The following is a 27,147-nucleotide window of genomic DNA, read 5'->3' as shown; positions in this document are numbered from 1 at the left end:
TATGTCTCTGGTAAGAATACATTACAAAATGATCATGATTATTAGTTACTCCATTATCAGCAGTAGATAAGTTTTTAGTTAATAACAAAAACTGCTGATCACATTTTTTTTTATTCAATAAAAATGCTTTAACTTAATCAAAAAAGGCTGATGAACAGAGGGTGATTATAAAATTAAATATCATTTAAAACAAAATGACTTATTATAAGAATAAAGAGAAACACTGTGTATATAAATAAAATGAATATTTACTGTTTATCACACAAGCGATGAATCTATACTCTTATATATGTATATATATATATATACACTTTTTTTTTCCCGTTGAAAATCTACTCATTAGGAATCCTATGCACATATACAACAAAAATACAGTCATTCATCATTGTCATAAATGCCTTGTCTTTGCCTTAAATTATGTTTAGGAATCCAGCCTTGATATCTGGGTGCAGGAGCACTTCTGAAACCTGTAATTTTATATTAAAAAAAAAAAAAAAACATAACTGAGAGAGATGAAGATTGCTAAAGAATGATTTGTAAAAACTAAGTAGTTTAATTTTAAAGATGAATTTAAAAAAAAAAAAGAAGATTATATCAAAATATTAATTTAAAAATTCAAAGCAATTCAAATTTAATTTTATACAAATAATGATATGTAGTTAAAACAGCCAGCAGGCTTCACTTCAGCAAAGTTAAATTATTCAAAATTAAGTCAAAATTTTGTTCAAAATCAAAGTTAAATTATTCAAAATTATTACGAGTTGCCTAGCATTGCACTACCAGGTGTTGGCTTACGCTTGGACTCGACCAACTTTATTTATATAGTTTTCTATATTCGGCATGAAATTCTTAGATTAGATTTTCTATCTTTGAGTTTCTTATTCGGCTAATAATTAGAAAATAACGTGGTATTCATTATCCACTTAATTTTGAATAATGATATGTAGATTTTGTTGCATAAATGAAATGCAATTTAGTTTCAATAGTTGTTCCCATTCATAAACAATGAAGTAAAAAATATTCTAACAGTTATTTATGGTGAAAAGCAGTGTACTATTGAAGATAGAGAGCAGCTTGCCTAAACAAAAGCTGAAGAATTGGTTATCTTACAGAAATTGCATATCCTGCTAATTCAGTGTGCTGTAACTATCATTTCCATATTATGCATCGTTCAGAATATAATAGAAGCCACAATATATCACAAATCACAACCACGTTGGTGATCCCTGGAGCTAACATATTAAGTGCTCTTGTTGATCAGAAACAAGGGGGGGGGGGGAGTCAGTTACAGACATACAAGAATTTGCTTGAAAAATAAGACGGATCACAAAAATCACTAGAAACTTCAACTATCACGGCAAATGATGGGGTACAGAAGAGAATGTTGTTTCAAAAGTGAACAGTATGTCATGATCTGGATGAACAAAATATATGCAAACTGTGATGGGGGATAACAACAATGCAAGAATAATTCTCTTGAAAAATAAATCGCAGATTATCAACAACTTACACAAATTGTTTCTTCAAACGGTCAAGGATTTCAAGAGAAGTTTTGAAATCTCCATTTATTAAAGAGAATAGTGAACAAAGAACTGCATGAATATATTCATTGTGTCTGTTTTGAAACATTTCTTGCATTAATCAGAAGCACTACGTAAGTGATGCAAGGAGTTGCCTAACTTTTCTTGAAACCAACAATTATTTCAAAAAAAAAAACTCCACACTGAATAATGAGGTTTATAACCCCCCCCCCCCCCACACACACACATTGTAACATGACTTGTAACATGGTTTATTTTCTGATCACAGTCTCTCTACAACATAAGCTGAACCCAAGCACTATAAGTAGTGAATGTTTGGCACAACTGTCCTTTCTATGGAAACTGCAGTAAGGAGTTCAGGACATGCTTTGGCATAAAACTTATATAGCTGTGCATATCCTGACTCCTAGTTGAGAGATACTCCTGCACCACATTAGGAATACAAAACCATACCTGACTTTTTTTCCTGTTTTTCATTTTATCATCATGTTTCCATCTTTTAATGATGTCAGCTACAGTATGATCCCAGATGCTTTCACATAAAATGACTAATCTAGCAGTCTAATGATAACACCTTGGTTTGTATTGGTTAACTCTAAATTAAAATCCAATTTCAGTAATGTACATAATGATGATCATTTAGCATGCACACTCCTAACCATATGACAGTATGTGCAAAATGAAGGGTGCCCAAAAATTATGCAACATTGTGTAGGTCAGTACAATTTGATATATATATATATATATATATATATATATATATATATTAGTGGCATCATATGCACATTTAGATCCAGTGTACTGTTGGGTGGCTTATGCAACCCATGCATAAGCCACCCAATTCACATCTATTCACAAAATTCATGTCTATTTGACTGTATGATTGCATTTTTATTGATGTATGAAAGCTTTAAGAGTGCATAGCGCATCAGCACTCATCTTAATTGGTCCATTGCAATTAATTGTAGGATAACTTTATATTAATTAATAAATTAAAATATTTAATTTTAAAGATTACATGGAAAGCATAAAGGTCAAATGAACAATAGCTGATCAGAAAATGCATAAACAGCGCACACGAATAGCTTCATGTGCACTGTTTATGTGAGAAGAGTAAAGGGTTTACAATTTATGGTGAGATTAGATTATCACAGGTAAATACTAGAGTGACACATGGATAATTTGAATTTTGATATGATTTTTAAATATGGTCATATAATACTCACAGAAATCTGGGAAAAAAGTAATCACCTGGGAAAGTGATTACTTTTTCCAGATTGAACCAAAGGCAGCTGAAATAACTTGTCTTACTTATTTATATACAAATTCCAACCTCCAACTATAATCATACAATCCACAAAAGCTTTGGCAGAAAATTCAACATTCAGGAGATTGTCAACAGTTTCTAATTGTAAATATGGGTAAAAAAGTTATAAGTTATTTATAGAAAATTATATGTTAAAAACTTGTCTATATCGGTGTCCTAAACACATCAGTTCACACTTTACACATATAAAACAGATGAAACTCAGAAAAAAAGAGCAACAACAATGTTCAGCTGGATTAGCTGAAACGATGACCAATTTGACCCGCTCTGCCATTTGTATGTCTGTGACTGCACACCCAGGCTATTAACGCAAACACGATACAAAGTTTCTTCTTCTTCAACCTTTTGGTTCTGTCCACTGCTGGACGAAGGTCTCCCCCATGATTTTCCAGACCACTGGTTTTCTGCCTCTCCCATCCATCTCACTCCTGCAATTTGTTCCAGTTCATCCTTCCACCTTCTTCCCGGTCTTCCTCTTTTTCTTGCTCCATCCATTGGTCTCCACTCTGTTGTTTTCTAGTCCGTCTCCTGTCACTGCATCTGGCAATATGGCCAGCCCATCTCCACTTAGCCTGTTTAATGTATTTTACAATATCCATGACACCTGTTTGAGATCTTATCCAGGTATTTGTCTTCCTATCTCTTAATGTTATTTTTAGCATACTTCTCTCCATGCGATTCAAAGTTTACGAGTCAAAAACTATTCTCTTCATGAAGCATTAAAATATTGTGTTTAATTTTAGGAAATGTGAAGCCAGTAAACAATTGGGGTGGGGTGGGGGTCTTTAACAGGAATAAATGCAAAAATATAATATTGGTGATATTGCTATTCGTTGGATGGGCACCGCACACCTGGAATGAATATTCCAGGAGTGGGCGCGCCCATCTAACGAATAGCAATATCACCGATATTATATTTTGCATTTATTCACATTAAAGATTCCCCTAATTGTTTCCAGACTTTGTGTGATTCCTAAACGTAAACACAATATACTAATGCTTCATGAAGAGGACACTTTTCAACACATAAACATTGCATCACATTCACATTAATAGTCCGGGTGTGCATTCAAAATACATAAACCGTTGAAAATATGTACAGATGGCGCAGCAGTTCAAATTCTTAGTGCTGTAGTAGTTTTAAGCTATTCAGAAGGCGAGGCAGGGTGAACTCTGAGACAATAACATCTAGAGGCTGAGATTGGTTATTATGTCAACCAATCCAATTGAATGTTGTGATTTGTCATGAGTTATTGTTTTTGTTTTCTGGGTTTCATCTGTTTTGCATTCATGAAGTGTGAACTGACGTGATAGGCAAGTGTTTATATATGATAGATAAGTTTTTAATATATAATTTTCAATAAATTTATAACTAGTTTGTCCATATTTACAATGGGAAACAGTATTGTAGTTGGAGGTAAGCCTCATCTTTTTCTTCCAAATTTTACACCTTTGAGTAATTCAGACATTACCAATCAAATATATGCTTACTAAATAACTTAAGGAAATTACAACGTACAATAGAATATACATTAAATTAAACTTTAATATATTTCCAATTTTTCAGCAACGTTAAGTTGCCATCTTCAAAGGAACTTACAATAAAGACATGTGCATGCAGGCACTAAACACAGTAAATGAGAAACGAAGTGAGGAAGCTACGGTTTTCCTAAAAGTCCTGATGGGGCCCCCTAGTGGGCTATGTAGGTATTCTTAGCCGTTGGGCTGAAGGTCTCCTGATGTAAGCCTCACAAATTTGGGGCAGTCTCATGCAACCAAATTTGTTGAGGTTTGCCTTAACAATTTTGGAATCAGCCTCAGCCTCTTAGGGCTGAGGCTGATTCCATGAATAGTCTTTCAAATTTGAACTTGCTACAGTGTATTATTGTGGCTTTCTTCCACTGTATTCTGTGGCGGGTATCCAGGGCATGGTCTGCAAGACCAGAGTGGCTGTACTGGTGAAACCAGATGTAGTCCTTGCGTTCTGAAATTCTGATATTCGCTGTCCTGCCTGTTTGGCCAAAGTACGACAACTTACAGCTGCAAAGGACCTGGTATACATCAGGTAGGTCTTTAGTGGAGCAGATAAGGGATGCCAATTTTCTATATGGTCTGTAAAAAGGGTCAAGTCGTGTTTTTTTAGGATTTTGGTAATTTTTTCTGAGGTGCCTTGGATATAGCATTCTCCCTCATTGTTTTCTAATATACAGTATTTTAAAACAAACACATTGTCCCCCACTCTGTGCAGATTTCACTACAATTAATTGCATTAGACCAATTAAGATGAGCACTGATGTGCTATACGCTCTTAACACATTCATACATCGATAAAAATGCAATCATACAAATCTACAAAATTCACATCAAACTGATGTGAATTTTGTAGCGTGGATTGCATAACCACGACAGCACACCCAACTGAAATGGGCATGTGATGCCACTGATAAACACACACACACACACACACAGCTTTTTTTTTTTTTTTTAAATGTGCTGTGCTCATTCTTTTTAATTTTTTAACTGTGAAAGGGAGATGGAAACTAGTTTTTACTTTACAGTTCAAGACAATTTTTCTATTACTTCTTAGATGAACTGAACACCTGCAAAAAGTCAGATGAAAACCCAGTAAAACGATTTATTTAACACATTCCCGAGGGACAGGGACAAACCATCTTGTGCTATATTGAACATCGAGGTAGGACAAAAGAACTGGCCATGTGTTTATTGCTTATCTGATATATACTGGTAGATTAGTACTGGAATGGAGATAACCCTATTTAGTGATCCCCCCCCCCCATAGACACCACACTTAGTGTGACTGTTTTTGTCTGACCTAAAAGTGGAACATTTTATCCCCACCACTCAAGATATTTTTCATGATCTGTAATAAAAAAACATACTACTACATTTGTAGTTGTACAATGATATATTTAGTAAAGAAATAATTCATGCAGTGGCTTAAGGTAAAGATACAGATATATTTCAATTCACAATATCAAAATTTATAAAAACAACTCTCATATACTAATAATGAAATATATACATATTTATAAAAATTAATAGTTCTAAAAGTTCTAAATTAACTTTACAAGCTACAAGATCTTCAACAAATCTGGTTGGTCCTTAATCCCTGTTTAAATTTCCATCACTGTTGCTATGATTCATGTCAAAGTTTCTGGAACAAAAAACTACATGGACATTGGAATGCAAAAAAAATTAAATATTTACAAGCAGATATTTCACTAGCTCACAAGAACAGATGCATGCACAGAAGGCAACAGTGGCATTCTATTGTGGTAATTCCTGTTATTAATGATGACAGATATGATCTATACAAATTCATATTGTTAGTTCTGTTGAACTTGTACAGTTTCCAGGAAAACAGTCACCAATTTAAACTGGAATTTGTGATGTAACCTGGTTTCTATCATCTCATTAAGAATGGTCTTTTTTCATTATGGTAGCATTCCCTGCCAATATGGCAGGGAATGCTGCAGACACCCGAGAAAGATATATATATATATATATATATATTTTTTTTTTTAGAGGCTCGTATATTATTCTGATTCTGTGTTGTTTCAGGAAGGAGCCAAGTTTACCAAGAATTAATAATTTTTCCCAATTTTTACTTTGTTCCCACACTTTTCCACTGCAGATTAGGTTAGTGTTGGAGGATGTCTGATAAATTATTATAAATATTATGGCAATTGTGGATTATGTATCACTTACAGAGAATTGTGGATTATGGCTGAAGCAGCTAAAGCCATGTCTGTTATATCTATTAATCTGTCTGTTTTGTGAGAGTGGAAGTCAGTTACTCAGAGAGAAAACTATATGGTCTATAACCATATAGTTTTCTCTCTTGCTACCTTTTTTGCTTTCTATAAGACCAGGCAACACACTTTTACTTGGAAAGTCCTTATAAACATTCCTCACTTCCTAAATGGCACTCAAACTCATATACTTGTAGGATGCAACTAGAAGCATTGTATTACTGCAAATGAGAGATACTTCTTCAAGTGTATACCATCATTTTGATTGCGTACACACACACACACACACACACACACACACACACACACACACACACACACACACACACACACACACACACACACACACAGTATATACTGGTGCCTTGATTAACAGATGTGAGATACTGATGCAGTACATTTAGGAATTTATAGCATTTGTTAACTTTTGACACATTTACTTGGTATTCAAATAAACTTAGTTATTTAATAAAATTTGCATTTTTCACTATGTCTATTGTCAAGGTGTTATATAAAACTCATAATAGAATTTTAAATTAGTTTCATGTTTATATACATGTTCACATCAAATTTTCTCACATGAGATGTACCTTAGGATGAACTTTATTTAGTGCTATAATAAAACTTTTACTTTGTTTCATTCACATTATGGTGTCTGTTGGTGAAGGATGTTTTTTTCACTATGGGAGGAGAGGCTTTTCATTCCAGTTGTCTCTAGTTATTGTAAATACTCTAGTTATTATATTTCTCACTAAATATAGTATACACTGACTGTGTCTATGTATTAATTTTAGTGGTACAATAAAACTTTATTTTGCATTGCTTGCATCTGTGCAGTACGATTAAGGTGACCATCCTGATTTTTAGGTCTGTGTCCCACTTTTACTGAAAAACGCAGGACAAAAAAATATCCTACTTTTCAGAAACTATCCTACTTTTGTGCTTACCCAGTCTTCAGGGATGCATGCACATGGCAAACACTGCTCACATAAGTAGTAATATATTATTAGTGCTTGTTGATGACAAATGTCGATAGTTTTTTTTGAGATTTTTTCCCCTCTTCATTCAACATTAAAAATATAAATATAAATTCAGGAGTGCTTAAGGGTCAAAGCTGTATAACTGAGAGGAGACCTCCATATAGCTTTAAAGGAATGCAGAGAACCGACCAGGGCTTCTGACCTAATATCCAATCCTCACCTTCTCGTGGTGCACCCTGTTGGGTATCTACTTGGATACTGAACGGACGAGGATGGACTGGAAATTTGGGATTTATCCTACCAAATTGTATTCTAAATTGGTTAAACCAAAATATACAATGATGGTACAACATGACAAAATTTCATGCCGGCTGGGGCGTCGCCCGGTTAAACGAAGCCCCCGTTGTTTTCGTCAGGGAACCAGGGGAACAGCGAAAAGTCAGCTACTGGAACAAATCTGAAAATAAACCCCAACTCAACATCACCAGAGTTAAAGATCGGTACTATCAACGTAAGAAGCTTGAATGGCAAAGAAATGGAGCTAGCTGAGGAATTAGATAAGTACCAGATCGACATAATAGAGGTGACTGAAACAAAAAAGACCAAAACTGGTGAGATCTTTCTGAGCAATGAATGCAAAATGTTATATTCAGGCAATGACAATCAAGGAAAAGAAGGAGTAGCCATAGTATTCAACACAAAATACGAGGCTAATCTTCTTGAATGGCAGTCAGTCTCAAGTAGAGTAATGTGGGCAAATATGAGAATGGGGAACTGGACAATGAGACTTATTTGTGCCTATGGTCCCACAGAAGGTTCTAGTAAGGTAGAAGTGGAGGAATTTTTTGAGGCTTTAGAAAAAGCAACTGACACAATGAAAAATTGGTCCTTGTTGGGGATCTAAATAGCAGAGTAGGAAATGATTGTGAGACATACAAAAATATTTTGGGAAAATTGGAGAAAAGAGGAAAGCTAATAATAATGGCAAATATCTGTTGGATTTCTGCTCAGGACATGGACTGGTTATTACTAACACCATGTTCCAACATAAAAATGTGCACAAATTCACATGGAGAGAAAAGGCTAGGAATAAGAAAAGTTTCATTGACTATGTTATTGTTGATAGTGATGTTTTCTCCCTGTTCAGGACACCAGAGTGTACAGAGGATTTGAAATTGGAAGTGATCACTATTTAGTCTTGAGCAGGATAAAATTGAATTTCATATTGAAAAGAATAACATATAAGAAAGTTTTAAAGCGAATAAAATTTGAGCAGCTCTCGGATGTGAACTGTAGACTAAAATACACAAAAATTATTGAAGAAAAAATGAAAGAGTTTGAGAGCATGAACCAAACCTTGGCGATTCAGTGGCAAACAATGAAGAAAACATTGATTGATTCTGCCAGAGAGGCATGTGGTGAGGTTGTCTGTAAGGATAAAAAAATTAGAACTCCCTGGTGGACACAGGAAGTTAAAGAGGCAGTGAAGGAAAAGAAGAAAGCATACCAAAAGTTCCTGTCAAATAAGTCAGCTTGTGCTCTTAGAGAATATAGAGACAAAAGCAAGAATGCTAAACACTGTTTAAAACTAGCTAAACAAACATCATGGGAGGACTTTGGCAAGAATATAGAAAATAAATATCAAGAAGGTGGCAAAATATTCTGGAGGTTGTTGAAGAAGCTTAAGAATGGAGGAAAGAGTGCTGTAAAAGGAATTAGAGATGTTAAAGGTGACATGAAAACAGGAGAAAAAGATATCCTTGAAGTATGGAGTAATTACTTTGAAAAACTGCTAAATGATACAAGCAGTGATGTCAGCACAGTGATAAAAAACACTGACCAGGCATGCAGTCAGGAATACATATCCATACTTGAAGTAGAAAAAGCCATCAAAGACTTGAAATGTGGAAAGGCAGCAGGAGTAGATGATATTCGACCAGAAATGCTGAAGTATGGTGGTATAAGAGTCTTACAGTGGCTGCACTGCATAGTTCAGAAAGCCTGGACAGAGGGACAAATTCCCGATGATTGGAGTAGAGCTCTCATAGTACCCATACATAAAAAGGGAAATAAAACTGCATGTGAAAATTACAGAGGTATTTCCCTACTGAGTGTTCCTGGCAAGATCTATGTAAGTATACTTGAGAAACGGTTGAGAAGAATTGTGGAAGAAAAGCTTGGTGAAGAACAAGCTGGATTCAGGCCAAATAGAGGCTGTCAGGATCAGATCTTCACTTTACGACAAATAGTCGAGAAAGCATGGGAATATAACAAAGATCTGTATTTAAGTTTTGTTGATCTGGAAAAGGCATATGACAAGGTGCCAAGAGAGAAGCTATTCAATATGCTGCAGTTATATGGTGTCAATGGGGCATTATATCAAGCAATACTTAGTCTTTATTTGAGTTGTAAGTCAGCAGTTAGAATTGAAGGAAGCAAAGCACAGGAAGATGGTTTAATGTTAAATCTGGTGTGAGACAAGGATGTACATTATCCCCTCTGTTATTCATTATCTATATGGATCACATTATGAAGGAATGTGGTATTAAACATGATATCAAAATTGGAGATGTTAATGTCAGCTCTTCGCTTTATGCGGATGATGTTATACTTCTAAATAAATCTGCTACAAGTCTGCAAGATTCTCTGACTAAATTGAATAGCTGTTGTAATAGATATGGTATGAAGGTCAGCAATAAAAAGACAAAGACAATGAAAATAAGCAGAATCATTGAAAATGCCAACTGTGTTGTGAATGGAGAACCTGTGGAACAAGTAAAACATTTCAGCTATTTAGGCACGATTTTTACTGAAGATGGTAAATTAAATATAGAAATAAACAGAATCAGCAAAGCTGGTATGGTGGGAAGTCAATTGAATAAATTCATATGGAATAAGAGAGAAATTAGTCGGAACACTAAATTAGCTGTATACAAGACAGTGTTCAAACCAGTTTTAACTTATGGATCTGAGAGCTGGGTCAGAAGTAAAACACTTGACTAAAGACTAGAAACAGCAGATATGAGAGTCCTGAGAAAGATTAGAGGCATGAACAGATGGCATCAATGGCAATATCATATTAAAAATGAGGATATTAGGAAAGAACTTGACATTGTCAGCATCCAGGAATGCGTTAGCAGAGCAAATCTCAGGTGGTATGGTCACTTAAACAGAATGGGCGAGGAAAGATTAGCAAAACAAGTGTTCTCTGCCAGGTTGGCAGCAAAACGACCCAGAGGAAGACCAAGATATAGGTGGATTGATACAGTACAAAGTGCTTTAGATGATAGAAATATAAGATCTGATAATGTTGGAGTCTTGACAAGTAACAGACTGATTTGGAGGAAAATTGTAGATAGGAAATTAATAATGATGTAATTTTTTTTCATGTAGTACTATCATATCCTGTACACCCCTTGAGGGTACATGGCAGGAATTTGATGATGATGATATAATAATTCATTGTATTATTATATATCAATTATAAAAGTAAATAATTCAAGTTGGAGTTTCTGGAACAGAAAACTACATAGACATTGGAATGCAAATAAATAATTTACTGACTTAAACTAATTATTTAGATTAGATTAAATTTAGAAGGGGATTCTATCTATCTTTCTCAGATACATTATTTGCAAGGCAAGCAGATAGGTCTCTCATGTATTCAGTTTACCATAAACATGTACACACAGACAGATACCTACATGTCACTTCCCACTACATTCCTGCTCAGAAACTTCAAATGCTCAAAACTTTAGCCACCCAGGCAGAGTGAATTTTGCCCAGTATCATGTCTGAAATGACAGGCTCTGCTTACGTCATTCCAGTAAAATAGATACAACAGAAAAATCCTTGCTAAACTTCTTAAAAAAAATAGCTCCTCCAAAACCAGTGTATACATATATCTTATCTTTACCCTACAGCAAAGGAACTTCTAGACCTTCATAAAGGTCTGGAAGCAAGACAAGAGTGGAATTTACCAAAATAATTTGCTACTTAGCAAACAGAATTTCAGCCTTAACATTTATTTTTAAAAAGGTGACAAAAAAATAATAATAAAAATAAACAATTTATAAATAAAAGAAATGAAAATTAATCTAAAAAGCACACAGTCAAATAATTTGTGCATTTTTGTGCATGGCGATGGTAATTGTTCTTGCATGGATAGGAAGCCATATCCTTTCCAGTTATGATGATGATGTTCTTTAAGATCCTTAGGTGCCACCCAGGCATCTAAGGATCTTAAAGCAATGAAGTACAACAATTCCAATGGTTTAAAAGGTTGTGGTTAGCAAGATCTACAGAGCTCAGACTAATAGAATTGAATCATTTTATTTTTGCTAAATTTTTATTATTTTTTTAAAACACCTTCATTAACTAATAAATTGGAACTTGTAATGCCTTTCCTGATAATGAAACACTGCCTCCACTGATTAAAAGTTAATTTGCAGAAGTTACTTGAATAAGAGAAATAGAAAGCTTTTTTTTTTTTTTTTAATCCTTGCTGTTTGGTTTTGAAATTTGCTTATTTCATTTTTAATCTATAGAAATATTCAGAGAAAATGGGAGTGATCTGTATGATTGTTTCATTGTCTTCAAACAACATTCAACTCTGTTAATAGAGAAAAATTATTCCAAATCCTATTTAATGAAGAAATAGATTATGACGAGATATACTTAGAATACTCACTGTATATTATCATAGCACTAATGCAATGGTGCAATATGGTAATATCAATACACAGCTATTCAAAGTGAAGAGAAAAGTGATGCAAGGCTGTCCACTCTCACCCCTACTTTTTATTTCTTCATAGAAGATCTTATTAATAATGCAATAGAGGAAAAGAAAGAAATAATGATAAGCAGCAAACATATCACTCATAAAATATGTAGATGACACTGTCATAATTGCAGATATTAAACTTAATCTACAGTAATAGATAATAAAATTAGAATAAACCAGTAAAAAATGCAAGGTAATATAAAAAATAGAAAATGAAAATAGGCAGAAAGACAGAGAAAGTAACAATAATTTTAAACAATAAAGTAATAGAATGAATAAATAGCGTTAATTACTTAGAGGTTCATTTGTGCACATCTAATTTAAATGATACCGCAACAATTTAATGCAGAATCTTAACATGATGGACAATGACTAAATTACAAAAAAAATATGGAAAACTAATAAATTATTCAACCACATTAAACTAAAGCTCTATGATTCAATCATTCTCACTACCTTTTATGGAGCTGGGATATGGAAAAATTGAAAAGATGCTCAAAAGAAAATTGCCAGCCTTTGAAATTTCTCTGGATAATTAATAAAATGCACTGGACACAATTCGAAACAAATTAGATATGAACTTGAGAAAGAGAGAGAGAGAGAGAGAGAGAGAGAGAGAGAGAGAGAGAGAGAGAGAGAGAGAGATCACATTAGTTATGAATAATATCAAATGATAACAGGTAGAATGATTTGGTCACATAGAATGAATCCACAGAGACTAGCAAGCGCATCAGGTGCTGGACAGACAATGAAAGGATCATGACCCCAAAGGACAACCAGAATAACATGGCAACAGATCCTGCACAAAACAGACAAAAATAGTGAATCACTATCCATGAGAGGTTCAACCTGTCTTAGGAGAGAAGAAATAATATTTAACTTCCTTCATAACCTTATTCTGAATTCTTGAATACTGTTTATTTTTATATATATCTAGGTCTGAAATGGTAGAAGTTTATTAGTAAACCCTTAATCCTCAAATCATCTCATATTTTTGGCATTCTTTCAGAATTTATTCCCTGTTCAGTGGAACTATAAATCAGGAAGGATAACAAAACTTTCTTAAATAAGCAAGTAAAAAAAAAAAAAGTTTTATAAATAATATATTTAAGCCATCCCTGGTACAAAAACACACTCGAATCAGACTATATAATGTCTTGTCAAAACCAACTCTACTATACGGAAGCGAAACATGGACCATGAAAAGGAAAGATGAAAAACGAATTCAAACAGCAGAAATGAAGTTCCTCAGAAAATCAGCTGGATATACCAAGTGGGACCACAAAACAAATGAAGAAATCTTACAATCCCTGAAAATAAAACCAATTAATTACTACATAAGACAGTATAAACAAAAATGGCTAGAACATTTAAATCGAACGGACAACAGCAGACTACCAAAAATATTATACAGATACAAAATAAGTGGAAAAAGAAGAATCAGAAGACCAAGAAAGAGATGGCATGAGACCGGAACAGGCCACCTGGCCTAAATTCCATGTTAGGAAGAAGAAGAAAAAAAATGTTTGTGCCAAGTAATCATAGTGTCTGGTAGTGATACTGTGACTAACAGCATATGGGATTACCCCACCTTTGCCATAAGTTGCCTCAGGACTGTAATACTTAAAAGACATAACTAAAACACTGCACTGGATTTCCTGTCCTTCCTTGCATAGGTAATGTAATTTGTCAATGAAGGACTTGAAGTCAGAGGGCATGACTTCTATCAAACATGAGTTGTTTTATATTTAATGCTATGAGTAACTGTGTAAATTAAAAACAATAACTAACCAGCTAATGTCATTAGTAACCAATTTTTTAAATCTTCTTCCTTTTTCGTATTAGGCCCATTGGTCTGTCACGGAGCTGTCCTAAGCTCTTCCAAACCATACCCGTCCTGAGGATAAGGTGGTTAGCCCTATGCCTCCCAGTGTGTCCTATGTCTGTAGATGTGTGTGTTCACTGGGCTGATTTGTCTATTCTGGAGGATGAAAAACACGAGTTTCTGGGTGAAACCCATCCCTCCACCATATGAGACCGGCTAACTCCCCTGTCAAAAGAGACCAGATAAAGATTCCTCATATCATTGACAGGAATTGAACCGAGATCTTTCCGACCAAAGGGCTTCGTCTATACCGACTCAGCTACAGAGGCTCAACATTTTTTTTTTTTTTTAAATTACTACAGAAAATTTTATAAATTATAAAGATTCTATCAATTGAAATTAAAACTGAATATTGAACAATATCTGAACACATTCAAATACTGCCAGCCTGGTTGGCCAAACGGGTTCGTCTCCGTTCTCTAACCAACAAGCTGAACATTTGAATCTCACTGTAGCCTGGATGTTTGTGAAGTCTGTAGGTGGTAGACAATTCCCATTTCCTGATATGAGACAACCACTCTGATTATTTGGAAGAGTTGTGTGTGAAATATATACCATGTGTGGTTTTTTAGAATATGCTCTGATTATCTAAACTCTCTCTCTCTTAGAGCATCTACAGCACTAAAAAAAAAAGGTATATAGGTTTATAACCTTTCATGGGTGTGATTCACCTTGCTATAGTAAACTACTGAAAAGACCCAACTGAAACTTAACATGTACAATGCATGCTTAAAAAATTTACTATTGCAAACTGATCCTTATGATAAAAAACAAACAAAACATACTTGTAATCCCAATGAGTTTGCTATGGTGAAGGTCAACTATGTTTGAGAGAAACAATCAACGTTCATTTTTTTCTCAGAAAGTAAATATTTTGACAATTCTCTCATGAAGAATACCAACAACACTAAGAAGCAATTCTTTTTTTAATGTTTACTGATGGCTTTATTTCACTGTTCATTTTTTTAAAAAAATTTCAATACCAGAAAGGATGAGTGCTATATTTAGTGCATTTATGATAAATTTATTACTCATATACACACAGGTTTTTATGGAATTAACATATAAAATCCCAATTCAGTTTTGAGCAGAAAAAGATGAATAACACATTAAAAAGAAAAACATATATAACAAGTTTTAAAGCAAATCCAAGTGAAGCAGCTTTTCAGATGTGAACTGCAGAATCAAATAGAGAAATATTATTGGGGAAGAAGAGTTTGAAAACAAGAACCAAAACTTTAAAACCAACCAGTGAAACTGGAAGGAAATATTGAATAACTTAATTAAGGAATCCAGGGAAAGTTATCAGGTTACAAAAATCAAAACTATAGAATGGACTAAGACAATTGAAGAAAGTTCAGGAAAAAATAAAATTATATGAAAAATTTCTGATAAGTAATCAAGTATCCTTAGAGAATACAAATACAAATGTAGAAGAGCTAAATTACATGCAAAAGTGGATAGAAGTCACTGGAAGAATGGAGAATAATACAGGAGATAAATATCAGGAAGGAAGGCAAAATGTTCTGGAAGCTATTAAAAATGTATAGAAATAGAGGAAAGAGTACCGCAAGGTGACAATGATAATATGAGACATGGAGAGGATGGTGGAGTAATTTCTATTTAAATAGAAATGTTCAAATATCTAGACATAAAAATTTTAAGTGATTGCACTGCATAACTGAACTATGATCAGAAAGCTGTATTCCAGATGATTGGAATATAGTTGTCATCACACTCACCTATAAAAAGGGAAATAAAACAATTTCATACTGAATGTTCCAGGTCAACTAAACTAAGCTATGTATAAATATACTAAATAATGGAAAAATTCACAGGACTATACCAAGTAAATATCATGGCAGTGGCAATATATTGTAGATGCTACTGAAACAGCTTAGAAATGAAAGGTACGAAAAAATAGAATACTATAAATAGAATCAGAGATTAAAAAGGTGTCATAAAAGCTGAAGATATTCTGGTTGTTTGTAGGAATTATTTTGAAATAATTAAATGAGATAAGTAGTGACAGGATGGCTGAGTAAGATGAACCTATTAAACAAGTAAGATACTTAAGCTATATAGGCACAATTTTTAGTGCAGATGGCAAATTAAATATGGAAATAGACAACAAAATAAGCAAAACTGATATGATGGGAAGCCAAATGAATAAATTTTCTCATTTATATGGCATAAATGAGAAATTAATCAAAACACTAGTTTAGTGTTTTGATTAAACTTTAAAGTAGTTCAATGAAGACTAGAGACCACTGCATATTACAATTCAGAGAAAAATTAAGAAAGTGAACAGATGGCATTCAATGGCAAAATCATATTAAAGCTATAATAAATTTAGTTTAATCCTTTATCCAAGTGTAAGCAAACAAAGTTTGCACCTGAAGTATCTTCAGGACTGAGGCAACTCGTGGTAAAGGTGGACCAAGCTCTCATCACTCCTTGTCTTAGTATCTCCCATAACGCAAAACACATCTCCTTGCAGACATGTATAATGGTATGCATTAAGAGAAGGGTCACTACCCAGACCGGTTTTGACCTTTATTGAGGCCTCGTCAGTGGGAGCCAGATCCAGAGGTGGTATTACCATGGTGGAAGCTATGGAGAGGTCATATTTACCTATATGAGTTGCCAAAAGGTGTCTCACCTTATTATTAAATTAGTCTGGATTTAGAGAAAGATGTTGGAAGTTTTTTTTTTCATTTGGTTAGACTATAATAAATTTGGTTTAATCCTTTATCCAAGTGTAAGTAAACAAAGTTTGAACCTGAAGTATCTTCAGGACTGAGACAACTTGTAGTAAAGGTGAACCAAGCTCTCATCACAAGCACACATATACATTAAGGGAAGGGCCACTGTGCAGACCAATTTCGACCTTTATTGAGATCTCGTCAGTGGGAGCCAGACCAAGAGGTGGTGATACCAAGGTGGAAGCAATGGAGAAGTCATATTTACCTATACGAGTTGCCAAAAGGTGTCTCACTTTATTATTAAATTACTCTGGATTTAGAGAAAGATGTTGGAAGTTTTTTCACTTGGTTAGACTATTAAAAATGAAAATATTAGAAAGGAAATTGACACTATTAGCATTTAAGAATGTGCAGAGCTAATCTAAGATGATATTTGTTGGTTAGTGTGAGAGAGGAAATGTTAGCAAAGCAGGTGTTTGATGACAGGTGGATTGATGAAGTTAGAAGTCCAAGCTCTGATAATAACATACTAACTTTGAAGAAAACTGCTGAGAGCAAGCTAGTAATAACAAACTTAAATATGTAGTATACCATCAGAAGCATTCTGTACACAAGTACTTTACAACCTTTTTAAAATATGGTGTGCACACAGAAATGCCACTTTGGGATAAAGTGAAGGAGATTTTTTTTGGGGGGGGGGGGGGGGATCTATACAGAACTCAGTGAAAAAAAATTCTTTATATTTCTATTCTTATGACAACAACAACAAAAATATACATTATTAGGAACAATGATAAATTTAATATTTTAATTTCGTAGATAGCTCAAAGCATCTGCATAAAAAAACGTTGAAGTACAAACATTTCTTTTAATTCAATCATATTTTAAAAACTGAAGCAATGAGATTTTGAAATAAAAAAATGATGAAATTAAATTTTAGCAAAAAATTAAAGAAAAAGAAAAAGAACAAAAATATTTTTGTCCCATAAAAATTTATCAAATTACAATTCTATCACATGGTGGTTAAGGATCAAAGTTATATAACTGAAAGCAGACTTCCACACAGCCTTTAAAGGAATGCAGAGAACCGATCAGGGCTTCTGACCTGATGTTCAATCCCCACCTTCTCGTGGTGCACCATGTTAGGTATCTATCTGGATACTGAACGAATGAAGATAGGCTAGCAGTATAGGATTTAACCAACCACATTGTATTCTTATTGGCTTAAACCAAAATAAAAAATGATGGTACAATACCACAGAATTTCAAGCCAGCTGGGGCATCGCCCAGTTAAACAACACCCAATTGTTTTCGCCAGGGAACCAGGGAAAACAGCAAAAAGTCAGTTACTGGAACAAATCCTAAAACGCATCCCAACTCAACATCACTAGAGTTCAAGATCGGTACTATCAACATAAGAAGTCTGAATGGCAAAGAAATAGAGCTAGCTGAGGAATTAGATAAGTACCAGATCGACATAATAGCGGTGACTAAAAGGCAAAGACTGGAGAGATCTTTCTGAGCAACAAATACAAAACTTTATATTCAGGCAATGACAATCAAGGAAAAGAAGTTGTAGCCATAGTATTCAACATTAAACACGAGGCTAATCTTGAATGGTAGGCAGTGTCAAGTAGAGTGATAAGGACAAATATCAGAGTGGGGAACTGAACAATGAATCTTATTTGTGCCTATGGTCCCACAGAAGGTTCTACTAATTTAGAAGTGGAGGAATAATTTTTTGAGGCTTTAGAGAAAGCAACTGGCACAATAAAAAAGGAAACATTGATCCTTGTTGGAGATCTAAATAGCAGAGTAGGAAATGATTGTCAAACATACAAAAATATATTGGGAAAATTTTTACAAAAGAGCAAAGCTAATAATAATAATAATAATGGCAAATACCTGTTGGATTTCTGCTCAGGACAAGGACTGGTTATTACTAACACAATGTTCCAACATAAATATGTGCACAAATTCATATGGAGAGAAAGAGGCAACAAATAAGAAAAGTCTCATTGACTATGTTATTGTTGATAGTGATGTTTTCTCCCTGGTGCAGGACACCAAAGTGTACAGAGGATTTGAAATTGAAAGTGAACACCATTTAGTCTTGAGCAGGATAAAATTGAAATTCATATTGAAAAGAATAACATGTAAGAAAGATTTAAAGCGAATAAAAGTTGAGCAGCTCTCAGATGTGAACTATAGACTAAAATACACAAAAAGTATTGAAGAAAAAATGAAAGCATTTGAGAACAGGAACCAAACCTTGGAGATTCAGTGATAAGCCTTGAAGAAATCACTGATTGATTCAGCCAGACAGGTATGTGGTGAGGTTGTCTTTAAGGACACCTGTGTCCTTAAAGACAACCTCCTTAAAGACACTTCCTGTGTCCACCACGGAGTTCTGAAAAATCAGAACTCCGTGGTGGACACAGGAAGTTAAAGAGGCAGTGAAAGAAAAGAAAAAAGCATATCAAAAGTTTCGGGCAAATAAGTCAGCACGTGCTCTTAGAGAATACAGAGACAAATGCAAGAAAGCTAAACTTTGTGTAAAACTAGCTAAACAAAAGTCATGGGAGGACTTTGTAAGAACATAGAAAATAAATATCAACAAGGTGGCAAGATATTCTGGAGGTTGTTGAAGAAGCTCAGAAATAGAGGAAAGAGTGCTGTAAAAGGAATTAGAGATGATAAAGGTGACATGAAAACAGGAAAAAAAGATATCCTTGAAGTATGGAGTAATTACTTCGAAAAATTGCTAAATGAAACAAGCAGTGATAGCACAGTGGTAAAAAACAGTGACCAGGCATGCAGTCAGGAATACATATCCATACTTGAAGTAAAAAAAAAGCAATCAAAAGAAATGTGGAAAGGCAGCAGGAACAGATGATATTCGACCAGAAATGCTCAAGTATAGAGGTATAAAAGTCTTACAGTGGCTGCACTGCATAGTTCAGAAAGCCTGGAAAGAAGGACAAATTCCAGATGATTGGAGTAGAGCTTTCACAGTACCCATATATAAAAAGGGAAATAAAACTGGAGAATTACAGAGTTATTTCTCTACTGAGTGTTCCTGGTAACATATATGGAAGTATACTTAAGAAATGGTTGAGAAGGATTGTGGAAGAAAAGCTTGGTAAAGAACAAGCTGAATTCATCCAAATAGAGGTTGAATCCAGGTGTCAGGATCAGATTTTCACTTTGCAACATAATTGAGAAATCATGGAAATATAACGAAGATCTGTATTTAAGTTTTGAAGATCATGACAAGATGCCAAGAGAAAAGGTATTTAAAACGCTACAGTTGTATGGTGTCAGTGGGGCATATATCAAGCAACAGTTAGTCTTTATTCGTGTCAGCAGTTAGAATTGAAGTACAGTAAGATGGTTAAATGTTAAATCTGGTGTCAGACAAGGATGTACATTATCCCCTCTGTTATTCATTATCTATATGGATCACATTATGAAGGAAAGTGGTATTAAACCTGATATCAAAATTGGAGATGTTAATGTCACAGCTCTCTGCTTTATGTGGATGATGTTATACATCTAAATAAATCCGTAAGAAGCCTGCAAGATTCCGTGACCAAAGTGAATAACTGTTGTAACAGATATGGTATGAAGGTCAGCATTAAAAAGACAAAGACTATGAAAATTAGGCAGAAACACTGAAATATCAACTGCATTGTGATTGAAGAACCTGTGGAACAAGTAAAACATTTCAGCTACTTAGGCACGATATTTAGGGAAATGGTAAATTAAATATAGAAATAGACAACAGAATCAACAAAGCTGGTAAGGTAATAAGTCAACTGAATAAATTTATATGGAATAAGAGAGAAATTAGCCAAAACAACTGAATTAACTGTATACAAGACAGTATTCAAGCCAATTTTAACTTATGGACCTGAGAGATGGGTCAGAAGTAAAACTCTTGACAAAGACTAGAGACTGCAGATATGAGAGTCCTGAGAAAGATTAGGTGCATGAACAGATAGCATCAATGGCAATATCATATTAAAAACGAGGATATTAGGAAAGAACTTGACATTGTCAACATCTAGGAATGCATTAGCAGAAGAGCTAATCTCAGGTGGTGTGGTCACTTAAAACAGAATGGGGGAGCAAAGATTAGGAAAGCAAGTGTTTTCTGTCAGGTTGGCAGGAAAAAGACCCAGAGGAAGACCAAGATATAGGTGGATTGATACAGTAAAAAGTCCTTAGAAGATAGAAATATAAGATCTGATAATGTTGGAGTCTTGACATGTAACAGACTGATTTGGAGGAAAATTGTAGATAGGAACTTAGTAATGATGTAAGTTTTCATGTTTCATGTAGTACTATCATATCCTGTACACCTTTCAAGGGTACATATCAGGAATTTGGTGATGATGAATTCTATCATTGATCATGGAAAAATAATACTGGTGGATGCATTTAATCTGAAGATGGTTTACAAAATTTTAAAAAAAAAATATTCAAAGTTGTATTAACTTTGAATATTTTTTTTTAAAAATTAGTTTTGTTATACAGACGAATGGCAGGATTACCAGAATGGCACTTGACAGCGATAATAATAATGAAGATAATCATATATAACCTCTATGTTAAAAATAAAAAATAAAAATACTCATGAAAAAGAACAAATTAAACTGAAAGAAATACACATGCTAAAACCAAGAACAAACTGTGGGTAAAACAATAATCAAACTTCAATGATAACTAGTAGATTGGAGTGGGAGAGGTGCTATGTGGTGTAGTCACTATACAGAACTTTCTGGTAGTGACTGCTCTCTTATGTATAAAAACATAATTACTGAATCCAAGAAGCTTACAGAGGTAGCCATACACATACAAATGTATTCAATTGTTGTAAATTTTTGAATGTTTGCAAAAAAAATTTGATATTTTTTATCACTATGAAAAATTTACAACATCAATATATGTTAACATGCCTGTAACTCAATTCATAGCATACTGGTTGGGAGGCTCTGAGGCATGTGATGATGTTCTAGCTAAGATTTATGTATAGCTGGGAAGAGGCTAAGCTGATGTTATTTTTCCCTCAGGCCCACAGTTTCCATAGCATACGTCATAGCTGGTTTCACTACTGTCCTATACATTTTGCCTTTTAGATTGATCGGCATCCTCTTATCGCATAGCACTCCAGCCATCTCTCTCTCCAGTTCCTCCATCCTGTATCCCACTTCCTTCTCAGCCTCACCATCCTCTTTCATTGTTGAACCTAAGTGTCTAAAGTCGCTGACCTTCCTGGTGACATTTCCTTCCAGCTCCAGATCTGTCTCCTGGCTGCCATCCACTTCGCAACACACACATACCGTCTTACTTCTGCTCAGTCTCGTACCTCTCTCTTCCAGTACTTTCCTCCAAATTTCCAGTTTAGTTGCTACTTCTTCTCCTGATTCTGCACACAGCACGATGTCATCTGCATACAACATAGTTCAAGGTGCATCTTCTCTCACCTCCTCCGTCACCACCTCCATCACAATAATAAACAGAAACAGATTTAATGCTGACCCTTGATGCAAGCCATTGTCACTGGAAAACTTTCTGTCTCTCCAAGGCAGATCCGAACTCTTGTCTTCACATTTCTGTACATCTCCTGCACCAGCCTGACATATTTCTCTGGTACTGTCTTCTCCCTAAGACACCTCCAGACTTCTTACCTTGGCACTCTATCATACACTTTCTCCAGATCAATAAATACCAGATGTAGCTGCTGTTGCTTCTCTCGAATAATATTAACTACAACTAGATAACAACCTGAAGGAACTACGAAAACAGAATATAAAAATCGAAGAATATTGGTGCAGATTAAAAGAAATAATATTAAAATTGGCAGAAAATACAATAGGTTACACAGAAAGAGAAAGTAAAAAGGACTGGATCTGGAATGAAGGTAAAAAGGTTAAGTGACCAAAGGAAAAGCATGAAATTAAAACAGAACTATAACAGAAATGAATAGAAGATAACCAGAGAAATTAGAAAACTAGTTAAAAGAGACAAGAATAACTGGTTAGAAGAAAATTGCAAATGGCAGAGAAGCTATCAAAAGAAAATAACCTCCAAGAACCTATACGAGAAATCTGAAAGTGCAGTACGAGTGGAGGAAGACAGAGATGCAATCTGTCACTGGATCTGTTCAATCTTATAATGGAAGGAACAACCAGTAAGGCCTTAAACAAAGAAGACTCTGGAATCAAAACATATGGGAAAAATATAAAAAATTTAAAATATGCAGACAACAAGTTTTAAAAAGTTTTAAAAGAGGTAAACCGTGAATAGACATATCGGTACACAATAAATAATGGAAAAAACTCACGTAGAAAGATTATTTATTAGTATAATTTTCGCCTGTGTGTCACAGGCATCCTCAGTACATTAAGCTCAAAATTAAACACTAACTGACAATTCCAAAATTATTTTGGAATTGTCATTTAGTGTTTAATTTTTAGCTTAATGTACTGAGGATGCCTGTGACACACAGGCGAAAATTATACTAATAAATAATCTTTCTACGTGAGTTTTTTCCGTTATTTATTGTGTACCGATATGCAGACAACATTGCATTAATTCAAGCATGGAAGATCTCTAACAAATTTCTGATAAAGTAAAGGAAGCATGCATAAAATATGGATTTGTCGTGACGACTCTTTTCCGTCGTGTTCTAAATCTATCTAGTTTCAAGTCACTTTTATGAATAATACAACTAATTACGAAATGATCACCGATCCAAAAGTAGGGAAATTTATATTTATACTGCGCCACCCTATTCTTAGATTAGTCTATATAAATAGTAGGATCAGTTCTAAATTAAGTTAACAGTCATCTCATTAGGCCGAATCATCTATTATTATTTTTACTTGGGGTTCCCGCAAGATTCGAATGTTTATGAACGGTGCAATAATAAGGAATTCAGGCAAACACAATATTTAGATCAACAAAATAAAACATTTAATACATGATATGGTTAACAAAATACAAGAACTCTATTTTGAAATGGAACTATACAATTAACTTAACACATCTTCTTAGGTCACTGATGCTAATTCAATGTTCTAACTTTCATATACTATTCACAGTCTCAAAAACACAAATCTTCTTATCTCAAGTTAATATAACAATTTCACATTTTATTCAATCTTCACAAATCTATCAGCTCAATGTTTATATTCACAGCAGGCAATAAACTACGTAAGCTATATTCCAAGCAAATATATTCCCGGACCTTGAGCATCGGAGATATATTACAGTTAATGCTAGAATAGAGAAACTTATACAACTACTCTTACCAGACAAATTCTTCAATACATCAAATTATTGAGAGAGCACTTATGAATTAACTTAATTAACATTAGCGGAACACACATAACAAAAATTCTCCAAATTTAAACTGTATTACTGTAAGTCGCACTTCACTATTTCAAACAACAGTAATTAAGTACTAATATCTTTTCCTGTTCACTTTTCTCCAAGTAATCAATATAACCTTTTCCTAGGGCAACATAGAATTTAATCGTAATCCAGATTAACTGGAACTAATCAGAATTTTCGCATTGACTGTCCAGTTTCCTTTTATCTGATTACGGCATCAACCTTTCTTCATAACAACAGCAGATTTCGCTTATAACATTAAACTTTATGTTTCACTACTTATAGGTTCACTTCCGAACACTAAACTCATAAATTTCTGCCCTCAGGATTTTATAATCTTGGTTCCGCAAAACTCTCTCCTCACTCGCTTAATAATAATTCTTCTCCCTTCCCTGTCTTATCTATGACCTTCCTTCTCTTTCTGCTTTCTATCTATCTCTATATATGACCTTCACTCCCACCTTACGTTCGAACGCCACGCTCTCTCCACTCGTGGTTGTTTACGCCTGCGTCTCCAGACTAAACGTAAACATTTCTCTAATGCAATGTATGGTCTATTACTACTACTACATGAATGATTACATAACATTAAATATTTCACAAATAAAAACAACAAAATATTTAAGCTACTTCTTCAACTTTTGATTACGTATACAGTTAAATATAAAAATACACTTTACGTTACATCATATATATTTAGTTATATAAAATTCTAAACATATTATTATTTTATAAGTTAATAGCAGGTCAGATTTTGAGTGAATATTTAATTAGTAATTCTTAATTAAAGAATAATAAACAATTTTATATAAACCATGATTAATATTTAATAAGCAATGTTAAATGTGAATGAAAAATAATAAATTACATAACATAGCTTCATTCACAATTTAACAGATTAAACCTAAATATATACAAAACAAAAATTATGCAAATAGGATAAAGAAACACCAATCTGAAACCTGAAATTGATAGTAAGAATCTAGAGCAGGTAGAACACTTCATCTACCTCGGAGGAGCAATTGAGTACAATGGTGAAATTACATAAGATATAAACAGATGAATCAGTCAAGCATCCCAAACTTTTGGATGACTAAATAAAATATGGAAGTCAAGTGACATCAAACAAATAACAAAGGTAAGAATCTACGAGACAATGGTCCTCCCAATACTTCCATGGAGAAGTATTGGTCAAAAAAAAAAAAAAAAAAAACTCAAAAAAAAGCTGAAGAGAAAAAAATTATCAACTACTGAAATAGGTTGGCTAAGAAGACTACTTGAAGTATCTCTGCTGGAGAGACTACGAAACGAAGATATAAGGAACAAGAAACAACAAAACAACTAAAAACAACTAAAACAAGAAATAACAATAAAGACAATATACAAAAAAGAAGACTGCAATGTTTTGGTCATGTGACCAGAATGGAAACAGAAAAGTTACCAACTAAAGCCCTATATACAACAATAGAAGGTAAAAGATACAAAGGGTGGCCCAGAATTAGATGAATAGACAAAATAAAAGAGGACCTAAAAACCAAATCACAACAAGTGACACCAAACTAGACAGAATTGTTCAGACTCCAGGGACAGACAGAAGTGGTAAGAGTTCATTCAAGCTTCATCATCATCATCCACATAGATGATGGAAGAGAGAAGAAGAAGAAGAAGAAGAAATGGTTTGATTAAAACAAAAACTGATTTGGATGAACCAATTTTTTGTACTACTAATTGAACAAGCACTTAACTTTTGTGATCTACACCTGATAAAGGTATCAGAAAGGAACATAACATTATTAACACTTAAGAATGTGTAAGAAGAGCTACTCTAAGGTCACATTTAAAAAGGATGATAGAAGAATTATTGTAAATGTCTTTTAAACAAAAACGAGGAAAAGATGCAGAGAAAAATGGTGATCTGGATATATTAATGCAATTAGCTTGCTTTAGACAATAAAAAATAAGTATATCTAACAGTATTGAAGGTAACAGTTCAATTTAGAAGAAAATTTTGATAAGCAATTAATTCTATTTGACTATAACAGTATTTGGTACATACCAAGAAACGATAGTGATAAGAATCAAGTAATTTATAAATATTTGAATTTTTTCCATGATTTCAAGCTTTCCAAGAGCAAGAGTGAGTCAAATATCACTAATAATAAATCAAAGAGATTATTTAAGCCTACTACTTTAGCTATGATCTCTAATTCAGTTAAATTATGAAGATATGAAAGAAGATGAAATGCTATTACCATTGGGATTGTTTCCCTAATATCTTAAGATACCTAGTGATGAATATTCTATGATAGTTGCTGCTACTTTAATTTTTTTTTTTTTTTTTAAATATCAACCCCATGAAGGGAGGGGTTGCAAAAACTAAAACAAAACAGACTCTAGAAGTGGTTAGAAAGAAGAAATATGATGTGTTTTGATGGTTAATGGAAATTAACCATCAAAAGGAAACCTTAACAGTGAGTGCTGAGCAGCAGAATACTCCAGTACAACCTGTACGTACTTATAGTGTATTAAATCAGCTATCCTTCCAATTCTAAATCAGCCATGTATAAGTGCTAATGATGCCTACCGTATGCAGCAAAGATGACGGCATCAAACGCCAACGGTGAACATGCACCATGTGTCTCGCAGCACAGTGCCGTCGATCGCCACCGACAAACCTATTACATGCTGCAGCTGCAACACTGGTGTCACTGACAAAAAAAAAAAAAAAAAAAAAAAAAAAAAAAAAAAAAAA

The 27,147-nt window shown here is 34.0% G+C and overlaps 1 protein-coding gene across 1 annotated transcript in view; it reads right to left on the bottom strand.

The window, feature by feature from the left end:
- Positions 1-230: 230 nt before the first annotated feature.
- The window catches only part of LOC150100337 (pentatricopeptide repeat-containing protein 2, mitochondrial-like), a 249,260-nt gene continuing 222,343 nt past the window's right edge, over positions 231-27,147 (bottom strand). Inside the window, exon 10 of the mRNA XM_090402959.1 lies at positions 231-467. Coding sequence (XP_090259085.1) covers positions 376-467 — 92 coding nt within the window. The 3' untranslated portion in view covers positions 231-375. The remainder of the gene's footprint in view (positions 468-27,147) is intronic.

The sequence above is a fragment of the Typopeltis vanoorti genome, chromosome 13 (assembly GCF_054136105.1).
Source record: "Typopeltis vanoorti isolate ZY-2024b chromosome 13, IOZ_Tvanoo_1.0, whole genome shotgun sequence".
NCBI lineage: Eukaryota > Metazoa > Arthropoda > Arachnida > Uropygi > Thelyphonidae > Typopeltis > Typopeltis vanoorti.
This window is presented reverse-complemented; position numbering and strand designations above follow the sequence as displayed.